The 16,057-nt window shown below is 38.8% G+C and overlaps 5 protein-coding genes across 5 annotated transcripts; 4 read left to right on the forward strand and 1 right to left on the reverse strand.

Moving 5' to 3' along the window:
- Nucleotides 1–16: 16 nt before the first annotated feature.
- Nucleotides 17–930, reverse strand: BCR41DRAFT_313106 (galactose-binding domain-like protein; the record flags this gene model as incomplete). The annotated part of the gene is made up of 4 exons (XM_022021114.1): nt 17–132; nt 312–489; nt 635–725; nt 896–930. 4 exons carry the CDS (start codon nt 928–930, stop codon nt 17–19), a joined length of 420 nt encoding a protein of 139 aa, XP_021876534.1.
- Nucleotides 931–1,167: 237 nt separating this feature from the next.
- Nucleotides 1,168–2,530, forward strand: BCR41DRAFT_342070 (putative exosome complex exonuclease-like protein RRP41). The gene is made up of 5 exons (XM_022022273.1): nt 1,168–1,201; nt 1,391–1,418; nt 1,527–1,773; nt 1,901–2,133; nt 2,251–2,530. Exons 1-5 carry the CDS (start codon nt 1,199–1,201, stop codon nt 2,472–2,474), a joined length of 735 nt encoding a protein of 244 aa, XP_021876535.1. The 5' UTR covers nt 1,168–1,198; the 3' UTR covers nt 2,475–2,530.
- Nucleotides 2,531–2,571: 41 nt separating this feature from the next.
- BCR41DRAFT_197863 (WD40-repeat-containing domain protein) lies at nt 2,572–4,157 on the forward strand. Its single transcript, XM_022019860.1, has 2 exons — nt 2,572–3,779; nt 3,861–4,157. The coding sequence occupies exons 1-2, from the start codon at nt 2,645–2,647 to the stop codon at nt 4,064–4,066; spliced, it is 1,341 nt and encodes a 446-aa protein (XP_021876536.1). The 5' UTR covers nt 2,572–2,644; the 3' UTR covers nt 4,067–4,157.
- A 602-nt stretch (nt 4,158–4,759) lies between these two features.
- BCR41DRAFT_414227 (hypothetical protein) lies at nt 4,760–7,020 on the forward strand (the record flags this gene model as incomplete). Its single annotated transcript, XM_022029494.1, has 1 exon — nt 4,760–7,020. Exon 1 carries the CDS (start codon nt 4,915–4,917, stop codon nt 7,018–7,020), a length of 2,106 nt encoding a protein of 701 aa, XP_021876537.1. The 5' UTR covers nt 4,760–4,914.
- A 1,161-nt stretch (nt 7,021–8,181) lies between these two features.
- BCR41DRAFT_379088 (rab-GTPase-TBC domain-domain-containing protein) lies at nt 8,182–11,088 on the forward strand (the record flags this gene model as incomplete). Its single annotated transcript, XM_022027195.1, has 4 exons — nt 8,182–8,292; nt 10,042–10,381; nt 10,563–10,900; nt 11,023–11,088. 4 exons carry the CDS (start codon nt 8,182–8,184, stop codon nt 11,086–11,088), a joined length of 855 nt encoding a protein of 284 aa, XP_021876538.1.
- Nucleotides 11,089–16,057: the final 4,969 nt, after the last annotated feature.

Raw genomic sequence — 16,057 nt, forward strand, 5'->3', positions numbered from 1 at the left:
TTCATTTTCTATTCTTTTAAACATCGCGTCCAAGGATATCCAACTTGTAGACAGTGATACGTCCGAAAAAGTCTGTGCTTGACTCAAAGATAATCTTGACTCTAGATGTTTCCTGACGCTGGTTTTCAGCAACTGGAAAGCTGTGCAAGGAGGACAGAAATATGTAACAAAAAGCAAAATAGCAGTATATAAATATATTGGAGCATAAAAGAGAAAAGAGACGGTTAGTTTTTTTTTTTTTTTTTTTTTTTTTTTTTTGGACTGAGTTGATCACAGGTCACGTCAGTTGCCACCAAATTTTAAGGTTTCACATATCTGCATTGGATTAATGTCTTCTGGGTAGAAGCGCATCATCTCAACAAATTCATTATCGTCTGTCCAGGCAAGCAATTGACATGTTTTGCCAACGAACCCTCCCTGGAACATGAGCTGGATTGTTTCAACTAACACTTTACGACCAAAGTCAACCATAATGAATTGTGGTGTGCCCTTTTTTTTTTTTTTTTTTTTTTTTTTTTTTTTTTAAAAAAAAAAATAAAATAAAAAAAGAATTGTATCAGATATAAAAAGGTAATTAAAGATAAAAAAAAAAAAAAAAAAAAAAAAAACAGTCGATAAATTGCTTATTGCTTACAGATTCAGAATTCCAGCATGTTTCTTCGTTATCATCTGTGAGGAATTGTTTGCCGTACAAGGTCGTTTCACGGTTTAGAACTGAGCTAACTCTTTATTATTATTATTATTATTATTATTATTATTATTTTAGTTTATGAGATATGAAAGGTCAGAAAGTTTCTTTTTACTCTTTTCAACGACAAAAAAAAAAAAAAAAAAAAGTAAAAATAAAAAGTGAGAGAATACAATACGATGCAATACAATGAATGAGAGACGTTACTTGATGCGACAATCTTTGTTGAGTAAGGAGGTCATGTTCAGGGTCTTAATGAAAGAGATGTTTTTTTTTTTTTTTTTTTTTTTTTTGGCGGATCAATGTACTTAGGAGTAAGATCAGAAATCGACGGGTATGTTCTATCGGGCTTCACATGGTAGTTTAACTATCTTATCCCGTGCCTGAATATTTGATCTTTACAAAAGTGGCTTTTCTTAAAAGGCTGGGCAACAAACAAGCTTTTTTTTTTTTTTTTTTTTTTTTTTATCACTTTTGGTCTTATAAAAAAAAAAGACATTTCGAATAACCATGGTAAACAGGACTATGGACCAGGAATATGAAGAGAGAAAGAAAAGAAAAAAAAAAAAAAGCAGAAAACGAGCGGGCGTTCATTCATTCAACTGTTGAGTCTGAGTTGATGCAACATGGTACTCATTTATTTACTTTGACATCTATATAATTTTTTTTTTTTTTTTTTTTTTTTTTTATAAAAAATAATAGTCCCGTGTCGAACTCTTAACGCCAGAAGGTAAAATAAATAAATAAATAAATGCATAGAGTTATATTTAAAAAAGAGGCACTGTTTACTTATGTTTATATATATATATTTTATTTTTTTTTTAAAAAAAAAAAATAGGTCTCCGCGTTGATGGTCGTCGACCTGCAGAATTAAGGAAAATTACTAGCACGACAGCAGTTCTTTCACAAGCGGATGGATCAGCTTATTTGGAACATGGAAATACAAAAGTGTTGGCAGCAGTTTATGGACCACGAGAGGCTAGACATCGGACCTTGGTAGTACATGATCGCGCCATTATTAATGTAGAATTCAATATTGCACCATTCAGTACAGGCGAGCGTAGGAGGCGCGGCAAAAATGACAAGTAAATTGGGAAAAAAAAAAAACTGTTAGAATGACTTGGTCCATTTTTTTAAAAAAAATTGAATGGTCTACCTACTAACGTTTTATTATTCTATTTTCTAAAAAAAAAAAAAAAAAAAAAAAAAAAGGCGGCTTTTAGAGATGGCTTCGTTCATTAAGCAATCATTTGAACCAGTGGTGATCACAACACTTTACCCTCGCTCACAGGTTGATATCTATTTGCAAGTGATTCAACAGGATGGCGGAGTGCTTCAAGCTTGTATTAATGCTGCAACAATGGCCCTTATTGATGCTGGAGTTGCCATGACAGATTATGTATGTGCATGCACAGCTGGATGGGTAGAACGTGAAGCAGCTATCGGTAAGAGAACTTTTTTTTTATTTTTTATTTTTTAATGTTATTAATATAAAGACGTCATTACTTATTATTATTATTATTATTGTTATTTTTTTTTAATTTATCTTGATACTCGATTAGATCTCAATCATATTGAAGAGTCATCAGATACTTCAGAAGTAACGATTGCAATGCTGCCAAAGAGCGGCAAGGTGACATTGGCACAGATGGAATCACGGTTACATGTGGATAAGCTGGAAGCTCTGTTTACGTTGGCAGGTGAAGGTTGCAAACAGATTCATCAGGTCCTTGATAGGACGATCCGCAATCGTGCTGAAGAATTGGCACAAAAGCTGGCCGTATGATATGGACATGTAGATATTTTTTGACAACAATAAATAAAAAAAGAAAAAGGACGTACAATTAGACTTTGATCAATGTGGCTTGACAAAGCACAGCTTTGCCCTCTAGAAAATGCGGAACCATGTATATCATCAATTAGCTTGAAGCTTTTGCAGAAAAAAAAAAAAAAAAAATGGCTTCAAGATCACGGCCATTAGCATCGGAATCTGCTTCAGCGCCGTCTCCGCCACCCATGCCCTCATTCATCTTTCGTGGCCATGAAGCACCCATTCATTCCCTTGAATTCCTTGCCTCCAACACATTTTTAGCTACAGGAGACGAAACAGGTTGGATTTGTATCTGGGATATTTGGAAGCGTCGACAAGTCTACAGGTGGCATGGTCATCCCGGAGCATCTGTTCTTGCGTTAAAAGCTATTCCTATTCCTATTCACATTCATTTTCACGGCAACACTACTACTACTACTACTACTACTACTACTACTACTACTACTACTACTACTACTACTACTACTACTACTACACAACGGGAGAGATCTAAAAAGAAATCACCGTTTCAAAAAGCCAAAAATGATTTTTATGAACCATTTTATCTTGTGAGTCACGGTCGTGATAATGAGATCCATGTATGGGATATCAATACAATATTGCAACAAAGCATCACAAGGGCAGGCGCAGAGCATCGTCCAACTATTCCAACGTTAACACCCACACCGGCACCGAAGCCAACAACACCACATAGTACAGATCGTCCCTTGTTCAGTTTACCTGTCAATGCATTGAACTTTTGTAAAATGTCAATTTTAGCTATTGGTGTAACGGATCCTGTACAAATACAATCACAAAATGATGAACAAAAGGCCAGCCACGAAGACCTTTCTTCTTCTTCGTCTTCGTCGGCATTGTTACCAAAAACACATCAACATATCTACATTGCCATTCCATCACCAACGACTGCCACGTTGGTGGATATTTACGACATTGTCAAACCTGAGAGGACATTTGCATCTGTTGGGGTTCAGACAAGCAGTAGCAGTAATCCTAACGGTATTCATATTGACAGTGATAAGAAATGGGGATCAGCCATGGCTATTCAGTTGTTCCAGACTCCATCATTAGCTCCAGAACTGATTTCAACAGCGGGAGTAATTAAAGCCTCAAAAACCTTAAAGTTGCTTGTTGCATATGAGGATGGGTCGGTAGTATTGTATCAAGAAGGAGCTGCTGCAGTAGATGAAGTGGAACAGAAAAAGGACAAGAAGCACAAGATGGAAGTCCTTTGGACGATCAAGTGTCACCAAGAACCAAGTAGGGGACTCTTTTCTTCTTTTTATTCATAAGGACTGAAATGAAATGCAGATAGCGAATAATTAACATGAAGACAAATAGTCCTCGCATTAGACGTGTCAAGCGATCGGCAGTTTGCGGTTTCGTGTGGATCTGATAATGTTCTGGTCAAGTATGACCTTACAGCGAATCGAGTGCAAGGGATACCGGAAACTCAGCAGGTAGCTCTGAAAACAAATGGTATTTCAGACATTCATATCAGAAGTGACAACAAGATCCTAGGGCTCGCAGCTTGGGATGGAAGGTAAATGATCAAAGATGGAAATTTGCCAGCGGATTGGTTTATACGAATTAATCAACCCTTTTATTACCATTACTGTTTGGTTGGTTGGTTGTCCAACAAAGCATCCGAATATATTCTGCCAAATCGCTAAAGCCTCTAGCGGTTCTCAAGTATCACCGAGAAGGCCTCTATGGTCTTGAGTTTGCCATGATTCAAGACGGTGTCAAGGTCCAGAGCACTAATAATAACAACGCAGCCACCACCGTAGCAATAGCTACAACAGCCGTTGAACAACTAAATGACGACGCCTCCTCGGATAGGATCAAAAAAGGGAAACAAACGGAGGTGAAAAGCAGTCGTGCCGAGGATGACGATGACGATAACGAGAATGAAATTGAGGGGAAGAGCGTGGGCAGAGATGAGAGTGAGAGTGAGAGTGAGAGTGAAAATGATGAAGGTAGTGATCTAAAAGATATGATTGAAGGTCGACGGCAGTGGTCGAAGCGGCATTGGATTGCAGCTGCAGGCAAAGAGCATCGAGTTAGTTTATGGGAGATATATTGAATATATTAAATTATAAATCAACTTGCTTGATATTCACAGCCCAAGTTTTATTACTCTACAGTGCCTCCAAATACGAATAGCTACAGCCTTAGCTCCTTCCCCCACATTTTACCCCTTGCTGTTAAAGATAAAATGCATGCAATGTCCCAATTGAAGGCGCAGCCTGGCTCGATCTGTGCGTTGTGTCGGTTATTTTCTTGGCATAGATATAAAGGAGAGACAAAATATCTCGCGCACCCCCCCCCCTTTTTTTTCCTGTGACTTCATTCCCACTCTGCCTTTTGAGAACTGTCATTAGAATCAGAAGCAATGCCTCTCTCCATTTTTGATCTACCACATATCCTAGAACAGATTAGCGTTGGTCTTTCACGACAGGACATTTTATCGTGTTCTTTGGTCTGTTACTCATGGTCTCGAGTTTTCGGGCCACTTTGCTGGCGCCACTTTGAAGCTCCACAAGTTGATTATGTCAAAGTCTTCAGTAACCCAGAATTGACTGAGATCTTCCAAAATCGTGCGCCAACCATCCAAACACTCACAATCAAATATTCTGATAAAATGTGGCCATTAGTACATTATTTTCGTCAGAATCCTGGGGTACTTTCCAACAACAGCAACTTGACTCGATTTGTGTTTGAGCTCAACCAATCTCTAAGCTATGTATACGATGAATTCAACGGACTTGGAATGATGTTTCAACTTCTGTCTATGACTGAAAGCCATTTAGTACATCTGGTTATTCATTCCTCTGGATTCCCTATTCATTTGCGAGCCCTTTTGAACGACTCACGGCAACGGTTTCCTCTACTTCGTAAGTTGCGAACAATGGAAATCAAGTCCACGAGCGTTGACAGCTATTATCACAGCTATTTACCAGCACCAAGCCTTGCGATCTTATTGAGATACTGTCCCGAGTCTCTAGAATCTTTAGTGATTGACTTTCCGATGAGAGGAGCCAATGAAGGGGTCTGGGGGCAAGACATCCAAAGTTTCTGGTCAGATGCTACAGCAACCAACATTCGACATTTGCGGCTACCAAAGATGCTTCGGTGGAGTGAACAGTCGATCATTATCCCATTTTTACGGCTGCGTTGTCCTGAGTTGAGAACGTTGGAGACGATCCCAAGTATACGAGCCTCGGAGGGAGGGGCGGTTGCGGAGGCTCTATCATTTCACTGTATGAAGCTGGAACATATGATCTTTGAGGATATTAGGCCAGAGGTGCTTCCGTTATATGCCCAGATCATTCGATCCTGTCATCAGGGACTTAGATCGCTCACGGTCAAGGGATACGTTCATGATGCTCGGGAAGTAGTTCGGGCGATTGCCCAGGGTCCGAGCGCAAGGACGATAACCAAGATCGTATGGACAGGTGGAGGAGGATTTAATGGAGGGTTGGATTTGAATATCCTTTTGGAATCGTGTTCAAGCCTAGAACGATTAGAGACCGGTGTCGGGGCCACTGGGTCGATTTGGATCAGGGATGAGCCTTTGCCCAGGTCACTGTTCTCAACATCATCATCAACTTCAACAGCTTTGATTACTACGCTTCCTGACCCTAAAAAGATTATTTTTTGGGCTTGCTATGCGACACTGACACATTTGGATGTGATATTCTCTCTGGACACGACAGTGACAGACGAAGAGCGGTTTAGGCAACAGATTGAACACACATATCGGAAAATTGGACAGCTTGAGGCATTGGAAGAGCTGCGTCTGGGATGTAACTGTCGATGTTATGGACCCAAATTGGTTAATTGTATGCATTATAGCTTCAATGCAGTGAACGGGGCACGTGAGATTGTGGATCATTTTCAATTCTCTGGAGATCCCTATGCAATCGCTGCGGCAGATGCGGTGAAGTCAGCGGAAGCAGCAGAGAAAGCAGCAACTGAAGAAAAAGAAAAAGAAGAAGGAGAAGGAGAGAAGGCAAAGGAGAAAGGAATAACAATAACAGTAGCGCCAGAAACAGAAAAAGGCTTGCCAGCGGAGGTTGATTTAGATAGTGAACATGATGTCAAGGAGAAGAGCGATGATAAGGAGAGTGACATCAAGGACAAAAAAGAAAGTGACGTAAAGGAGGACGAGATAGAAGGCGAGTCCAAGGCGATTGCTAGACGTCTCAAGGTCCGAGAAATAGCTAAGGAATTATGGGAGTCAGAATCAGACAAGGCGATCTTGGATATGACTCTGGCGACAGGAATTGGTCATTTGGCAGGGTTGAAGCGGCTTCGATTCCTGTGTGTTGCCAGGATTAAGGGCCATAGGATAGGATATCCCGAGTTGGAATGGATGCGAGCAAATTGGCCTCAGTTGAAGGAGATACGGGGTGTAAGGAATACAAGGATCGTGGATTGGATCAAAGAAAGCTGGCCAGGAGTGCAAGCATGGTATTTGGCAGTTCCACACGTTTAATAGTAATGGTTAATAATAGCATTAATAATAATAACGATATTAACAATAATAGCAATAAAGACAAATAGCGAACAGGTAGCGAGGAAGCAAGACGCGACTTGGGTGTGAGATGGATAGATAATAAGGCACGTGTTGCGCGTTGTTGATCCTTCTTATTCCCGCTCTCTCTTTTTCACCCCCTTTTGTATATGTCTGCAGTATCTGCAGTGCAGTGCATGCATGAAATTTTAGTCGTGTGCAATCGATCTTTTGGGAAAAGGCTGCACCAATAAATCAATTGCACACCCAAAATAAAAAGAAAAAGAAATCTCTTTAACATACAACAGGCACTTTTTTTGTTTTGTTTTTGTTTTCCTTCTTTTTCTTTTTTTTTTTTTTTCTGCTTTCTTTCTTCATTTTCACTCTTTTTCTTCCTTACTTCTTTTCTTCCTTTTCTTCTTTTTCTTCCACATTCAACATCGAATACCAACACATATTTAGCACCAATTGTTTGTTCTTTTTGTTATTCTTTTTTTGTTACTCTTACTCTGCATTGTTTTTTTATTTTTTATTTTATTTTTATTTTTCTTTTTATTCTGGGTGTGTGTCCCTTTTTACCCTTCTCCATGCGACTTCGTTTGATGCAATGTCTGATCAGTCTCTTTGACAACCGCATCAGTTAACCCACATCTCGGCAACATTACAATACAGCTGCTTCTTTTAGCATCTGCTTTTTTCAATTCTATTTCTTATTTTTATTTTTATTTTCTTTTTTTTCTTTTTTTTGTAAACATTCTACATTCTACATCCCATTCCATTGACTTGTTCCTCTGAACACAACAAAGCAGTGCCTATTCATATTATAAACACATTCTCATACCCTTCCTTCTACATCATACTTTTTTTTTTTTTTTTTCTTCATTCATCGCTACTTCTCATTCATCATCCTTTCATTGTCCTTGTCTTCTTTCTGAAAGTTCAGAAATGCTTCTATCTTCTATTCCTCAGCAGCAGCAGCAGCAACATCGACTTCCAGCAAACTACATCTATCATCACCGCAGTAACAACGGCAATCACCATAGCCAGAGCGAATCCTCGTCCAATAGCTCATCGACATCGTCCTCACCCACAAAGTATAACAAGCGTGCTTTACAGCAATACCGTCAGGAACAGCTCGATAGCATGTCGATCACCGTGGAGGAGTACAAGGAAGTACTCAATGCCGAGGTCTGGATTGAGATCAATAAGCTCAGGGACTATGCACGCCATGGTATCTCCAGAGAAGTGAGAGGGGTATGTTTGATTTGACAGACTTTTTTTTAAAAAAAAACTATAATTTACAAAAGAAATACGGACACACACATGAATATAATAGAAAGCAGTAGCATTTAATGTGTGTTTTTGATTGAACCCTTCCTCCAACACATACACACTCCCCCCTTTTTTTTCACAGCTTTTTTTTTTTTATTTTTTTATCGCGTGCAATTGTTCAAGATTGCTCGTGCGCGCGCGTGCGTGTTTGATATCCTGTACAACCCTGAATACTTTTTTCATCTTTTTCACTTTTTCGGATGAGAAAAGAGACTAAAGAGGAAATACGAGTACACGGAAAGAATGAAACCATTAATATGCACAAAAAAAAAAAAAAAAAAAAAAGTTCGCGTGCATCTTTTATGCCTTCCCCACATTACGATTACATTCCATGGTGTCCTGTCCTCCCTTTTTATAATATTTATAATATTTGGCTGTTGTCAATATCCCACGATTCAATTCGTCTGTTATTTTTGGTGAGGGACAAAAAAGAAAAATAAATGAGAACATGCAATGGTCGCCTGAGCAGATGAGCACGATTTTTTTTTTTTTTTTTTTTCAATTGCTCACTTGTGGGGAATCTCCAGATGAAGGAGTCGATGATATTCAAAGCAAAAAATAATTAAGCGTGTGTACTGGAAAAGGCAAAGGACAAAAGCAGTAAATGAGATTCATCTATCTGTAATCGTAACCACAACCACAACCACAACCACAACCAATTTCGGATAGCCAATTCTTTTTATGGTTTTCCTACAGCGGCAATACATTTTGGCTTCCGCTTTCTTAAAACACGAATGGCTGCACAAAAAGCAACGGGTGAATATCTTTTCCTGAGTAAAGTGAAACCCAAGATGAAATACAAATTGATTGGATTTCCACTTTATTTTCTTGTCTTTCTATTCTTCCATTACAATGTCGCGTGTTCATCATCGGATTCCCCTATTTGCCATCATCTGTGTTCTTGTTGGGCGTCAAAATGATAGTAAGGGGTATCTGAAGTTTGAATTGGAAGGCTGGGCAGTGAGATCTCGGTTCCATGGCAAAGAATTTTTTTTTTTTTTTTTTTTTTTGGCAGAAGACTAAAGGTACTACGCATGTTGCTTGTGGATCATCAATCAACAGCAACTAAAAAAAAAAAAAAAATCTTAATCTCGCGACAATTTGTGTTCCACTGTTGATTAAATGACATTTCTTGTCCGACGTGTGCGCAAACCCTCGATTGCTATTGGATTAGAACCCTGTTTTTCAATACCAGCTTCCCGTTTTTACTTTGCAGCTGTCAACTTTTTATTTCCGTTTTGATGGCAACCTCCGCTGCGCTCTCGATTTTTTTTTTTCTTTTTGTTACAAACCTGACTTTTGCTGTGATCAAGTGTATGCATTATTTCCCCTACGTATTTTTCTTTCTTTTTTTTTTTGTATGCCGCATCTTCTTTTTTTTTTTTTTTTTTTTTTTTTTGGTTGAGCTTGTTTATTTGTTATTGTCGTGTGTGTATGTGTGCAGAAAAAGTGTCGTGTGTGGATGCATCAAAAATTCCTTGTTGACGTATATTTGCAGATAAAAACACGTACAAAACAAGGATACGAGGGGAGAGGAAATAGCTCACACGAACCTTGATTCGCGTGATCTACGTCTGTATCCTAGATCTTTTTATATACTATGTTTTTTTTTTTTTTTTTTTTTTGCTAACGTGATACATCTCGATTCTTTATTACCCTTTCTTTCTATAGGAGGTCTGGATTTATTTGCTTGGCATTCAAGAAGCTGATAGGTCCAAGGAAGTCTCAACTCAGAAGCAAAAGCTTCTTGATTACGAGCAAATCGACAAGGATCCTAATGAGGTCACAAAGCGTGTCAGGGGTGAAATCTCGAGATATCTCCGAAAGACTAATATCGAGTCTAGCCGTGACATTCCTCGCCTCTTTGAAAATGTCATTAGTGCCTACTGCAACCACAACCATCGTGTAGAGTATTATCCCGCCATGGTCAATCTCTGTGCACCATTCATCTATTCTCTCAAGCGTGAATGTGATGCATTCCTTTGTTTCGAAAAGATGATCAACACACTTGGTAAGCGGATGAAAAAAAAAAAAAAAAAAAAAAAAAAAAGTGGTCGTTCTATTGTTTCATTCCCCCTCCTTTTTTTTTTAAAAAAAAAAAAAAAAAAAAAAAGCTTATTATTTTAACATTTAATCCTCTATTATTATATTTTTCTTTCTTTTTATTCCTTTGATATTTCTATGTATATCAGATGACCATTTCAGTAGTCGAAGCATTAATGAATCAGTAGCGAGCTTTATGACGCTGTTCAGGACTTGTATCCCCGACTTGTACAGCTATTTCGAGGAAGAAGAGGTCGACATCAAGGAATGGGCAGCATCAGCGTTGCAATTTGTCTTGTCTCGTGAGCTCTCACTAGAGAATTTGATGCGGTTATGGGACACATACTTTGCAATGCCAGATTGGATGGAATTCCACCCATATTTCTGTTTAGCTCTTCTAAGGCATATGAAAGAGAGTTTAGAAGAACTGGAACAGTCGGAAATTAGAACTATTCTCATGCGGTTACCCTCATTAGAAATGGATCAGGTAAAACAAAAAAAAAAAAAAAAAAAAAAGGTCGGGCATTGCTATTTTACTATATGTATATAAAAGCCTAATTCTTAACTTTTTTATTCCTTTTTCTTTACTTGCTTGTCATACGTGTATAGATTGTTAATGAAGCGTTTAACATTAGACATGAGATCCTCGAGAGACAGATCTCTGAAGAGTTTTAAACATACTTGGATAAACAGAACAAAATACAAAAGATAAAAAGGATAGAAAACAAAGCATATCAAACCCATATAAACTATCCATAATAATAAAATAATAGTAAAAAGAGGGGAAAAAAAAGAAAAATGTCCCTCTGCTTATTTCCCTTCGCTTGTATCAAAAGAACAAAGTGCCAAATTAATTTTTTTTTTTTTTTTTTTTTTATTATTTTTTATTTTTTTTATTTTTTTTATTTCTACCACCAAAGTGGTCAAAGCCCGAAGCGCAAGTCAAAGTAGTCAAAGTCGTGTGACAGGCTAGAATGATCAAAGTCGGAGCACGCGCCAAATTGGTCAAAGTCGTGTTGGAGCCCAAAGTGGTCAAAGTGGTGAGGCGAGCCTGATTAATCAAAGTCGGAGCGCGAGCCAAACTTGTCAAAGCCTTGTTGCAACTCAAGGTTATCAAAGTTGTGTGAGGCGACCAGGATAATCAAAGTCAGAGCACGAGCCAAATTAGTCAAAGTCGTGTTGGAACCCAAAGTAGTCAAGGTTGTGTGACACTAACCAGGGTAATCAAAGTCGGAGCACGGGCCAAATTGGTCAAAGTCGTGTTGGCACGTAAAATGGTCAAAGTTGGATAGACAATTTAGAATAATCAAAGTCGGAGCACGAGTCAAGTGATCCAGGTACCAAGTTAAATTGGTCAGACTCGTGTGACAAGCCAGAGTGAATTCAGAATAATCAAAGTCGGAGCGCGGGCCAAACTTGTCAAAGCCTTGTTGCAAATCAAGGTGGTCAAAGTCGTGTGACACAACCCAGGATAATCAAAGTCGGAGCACGAGCCAAATTAGTCAAAGTCGTGTTGGAACCCAAAGTAGTCAAGGTTGTGTGACACTAACCAGGGTAATCAAAGTCGGAGCACGGGCCAAATTGGTCAAAGTCGTGTTGGCACGTAAAATGGTCAAAGTTGGATAGACAATTTAGAATAATCAAAGTCGGAGCACGAGTCAAGTGATCCAGGTACCAAGTTAAATTGGTCAGACTTGTGTGACAAGCCAGAGTGAATTCAGAATAATCAAAGTCGGAGCGCGAACCAAACTTGTCAAAGTCGTGTTGGAACCTAAAGTGGTCAAAGTGGTCTGGCTCTTGATAGTTCTTTTCTCATCTTCCCTTTCGCCCTTTAATCATCAGTTTCTTCATTAAGCACGTCTTCAGCATCCACTTCGTCTTTCTCACTGTCAACTACAGGTATATCTTCTTAATCATTTCCTTCACCATAAATAAGCTCTTCCATAAACAATGCTGTAAGCAAGACACTTGACATTCAGACTTTGAATGAGTTTTTGTGAAGCAGAATAATGGAGTTAAGAAAGAAAAAGAAAAATTGTTAAATTTTTTTTACATCAAGCCACGAAGAAAAAAAAAAAAAAAAAAAAAAAGTCTCTAAAATCAGCTCACATTTCAGTAGACTACATACCTTCGAAAACATCAGAAACAACTGATGGCTATGGGTTTGAAATGCCCATGTTCTTCAACTCCACCGTGATTGCGCGATTGAGCCTGATGTCCTTTTTGTGTATTTGTAGGCGGAAATCCCGCTCAGAAAATTAAGAGGCTGCATCTGATATTTTTTAGACTGTCTTTGAAGGCACAGGACCAATTCGCCACTAAATAAATAAATGAATAACACAAAGACAAGGACTAGAACGTAAGAAACAAATTCATGAGCATAAACTTAAGCAGTTTAAAAAAAAAATAAAAAAATAAAAAAATAAAAAAGAGTCACTACTAGCATTCCCTTGCTAAGTTAACATAATCCTGATCAATTTAACACACCTCTTCGCATAAACCTCTAGAGTCGATATCCTCCTCGAAGTAACTTTGTAGCTTTGGACTAGCTAAGTACAATGTGCAAGGAAGTGCAATACTGCAAAGAATTTTAGAAACACATATAAAGATAAATATGAAGAATTGTACGTTAAACACTTCGCTTACAAGGCATCTTTTTCCGTCGACACATTTCCTCGGTCATAGTAATCCTCTTGTAAGCAAATGAGGCTTCCTAGCGCCAGTTGAAAGAGACCATAACGTGTTGGCGTCAAATTTGATAGGTCTCTCTCCTCGTTCTCCATCATATCCGTTGAGGAGTCTGGATAACCATTTATTTTGGTCTGCGAAGAATAATTGAATGAGAAACAATCATTCCTTTAATGATCACCCGTGCTATCATTAAATACTGGGTGAGAGACTGTCCATGGCAATTAGGCTACTAACATATAACCTCTATGCCACATCCCTCGAGGCTAAATACAAATACAAGAAAAAGTCAGTGTTGAGTCTCAAACTTATTACGTATCATGGCGCCGCCTAAAGTATAAATACCTACCACTTTATACGTCGCATTCAGTAATCGTTTATAGGGCTCTTTCATGTGGATTGTTCGCCTCTTGTTTGCAACTAAGGAGGCAATATCCATGATGGGGAGCTGTTGATGCTATAGACATAGACGAAGATGGCGCTCCAGCGCCGTTAGTGGGAGTCACGAATACAGTATTGCCTGAAGACTCTTCACTGGTAGAGGGATTCAGATATCCGAGGACTTAACGGATATGTTGAACTGCTGCCTTCCAGTTTTTCTTCCACAACTAGCGGCTTCAATATTATGAATAAACCTTAATTCTGTTGCGTAATTCCACTGTTCACAACGACCTACGCCAAAATAATTGTGATGTTGCACAGACAGAGTCTTATCTCTTGCACCTTCAGTCTTTTTTAGAACTCAGCGCGTTCTTATCAACCACTAGTCATTCCGTGGATGTGGAACTTGATATGACTTGAAACCATATTCTTTAAAAATCTAATTGCAGTCGTCTTTATTCTCTTTTGGATGTATTAACGAGAAGCTCTATCTTTTTCTAAGAACACTAGATTATTCCAGATATAAGAAGCATCAGTTCATACATAACATTCCTCTTTAATAACTCCAATCATAATAATATTATGAAATCTTGATTTATAATACTCAACATCTACTTTTGTGCATTATCATTGACATTCCTCCTTTCAGGGGTCAACCAGAGAGAGAAAAAATGGCAACTGAAGTCAATTTCTGGTCCTATCAATCATTCATCTCTAACAAATAGAAATGAAAGATAGGAAGAGCCAATGATAGTGACCGCAGGTGTTGAGATGTACTAACAGCACCACACATAGTAGCCACTGTAACCACTCCGATCTGTTGTTTTGGATATAATAAATCAAGGAAACCAAACATACAATTGAAAGAGAAGACTTATCTTAAAGGATCTTGGCTCATATAATTATCATTCGATTTACTCAAGTGGCAATGGATTGTGTAGTGATCAGGATGAATGAATGAATCAGGATGCGTAACCCCAACACAATTACGTTCTCTTTTTTCTTCTGTTGACTCGAAGTCACGATGACCCACGTGATAACGTTTGGAATAAAGATGTTGGGACTTTGGGAGAGAAACATGTGCTATAAAGGGAAACTGCAATGGATAAGGCAAATAAGATAGTGCAGTAAAGGAGTGCCAACGAAGGCAGGTTTGTCCTATATTGACGAAGCGTTCAAGGTGTTTCTGATATATATAATTAGTGACGACCAGGATATCAGTTGCAGAAATTGGTGGCAATGAGCGCCGCTAGTAAGAGTCTGGAACAATTTCTCGCGCCTTTTTGCATAAACTGTCGATTGAGCCAAAAAGATTGGCAATAGGCCCTTTCCATATACATATAATCCGCCTCTAAAGCGTTTGGGCCTTTCTCCACCAAAGGTGACGTGAAGAAACTCTAACATTAAGAAAAAGGAAAAAAATAAACTTACAGTCAAGTGCAGGCAGGACGCAAAACTCTAGAGAGCCGATATTCTGGAGATCGACCATCTTTCTCAGCAGCTCTTTCCTTAGAATTACTGAATTGATATCATTAGGGGTCTGCTATCGATGGCTCTAAGGCCCTCGTCAATTCATCCGAGGATCATTGTATTAATTATGAACTTCTGGCTCGTTATAAGATGTCCTCCTCGAAGTAACCTTGTAGCTTTGGACTAGTAAGTTCAATATGCGAGGGAGTCGATGTTTTATATAATGTTAAAACACAGTAGAGGGATAAATATAAAGGATAATATTAGATCGAACGTCTAAAATTCCAGCATGTGTATTTTTGGCTCATATCCGCAACCTGTGGGGTAATATCCATGCCGGAGGTCGTTGGTGCTACGGGCGTGGACGAAAGTGAGATCGTTGATATGGATGAGGACATTTCAGCGCTAGCAGTGGGAGCCACGGGTACTGCGCTGGAAGGGTTACCACAGCTGAATGAACAGCAGTGCTACTCCCGGCTTTTCTTCCATAACCAGCGGTTTCAGCTGATTGACACAATCCTATGAAACATTAGGGAAAGATCATATTGCGAATTAACTTTAATCCTGCCACCAAAATTCGTTTTTTACATCGTCTACGTGTAATGTAATTGAGTTAGCACGCACTGACAGAGGATGTCGCCTTACCTCTTACAGCTTCGTCCTCACCTAGAACTCAGTACGTCCTTTTTTAGGTTTGCGAAACGTGATCTTAAGCGCTGGCTTATTACTAACAGTGACCTGCCATTTTGAGGACGTGGAGCTTTCTTGGTACGATTTGACACCGTTTTCATTAAACAAGTCAATTACATTTTCCTTTTTGTCCTTCCCTTAATGTATTGATGAGTAGGTTCGCCTTTTCCTGAGAGCAGTAAGGTTGTTTCAGAAGTAGGAAGTATCAATTCAGTAATAATATCCATCACTAATAACCATAGTCATGACCACTATCATAAAGTCTTGGTTCATAGCGTCATAGCGTCATAGTATCCACCTTTGTGCAGTCAGAATGGGAGAAAAGATAGGCAACTGAGGGCAGTTGCTGGCTCGGCTCCATCAATCGCTAATAAGCAGAAATAAAAGAACAGGGAGAGCTGACGATAACGATCGT

Source organism: Lobosporangium transversale, assembly GCF_002105155.1.
Source record: "Lobosporangium transversale strain NRRL 3116 chromosome Unknown BCR41scaffold_57, whole genome shotgun sequence".
Lineage (NCBI taxonomy): Eukaryota > Fungi > Mortierellomycota > Mortierellomycetes > Mortierellales > Mortierellaceae > Lobosporangium > Lobosporangium transversale.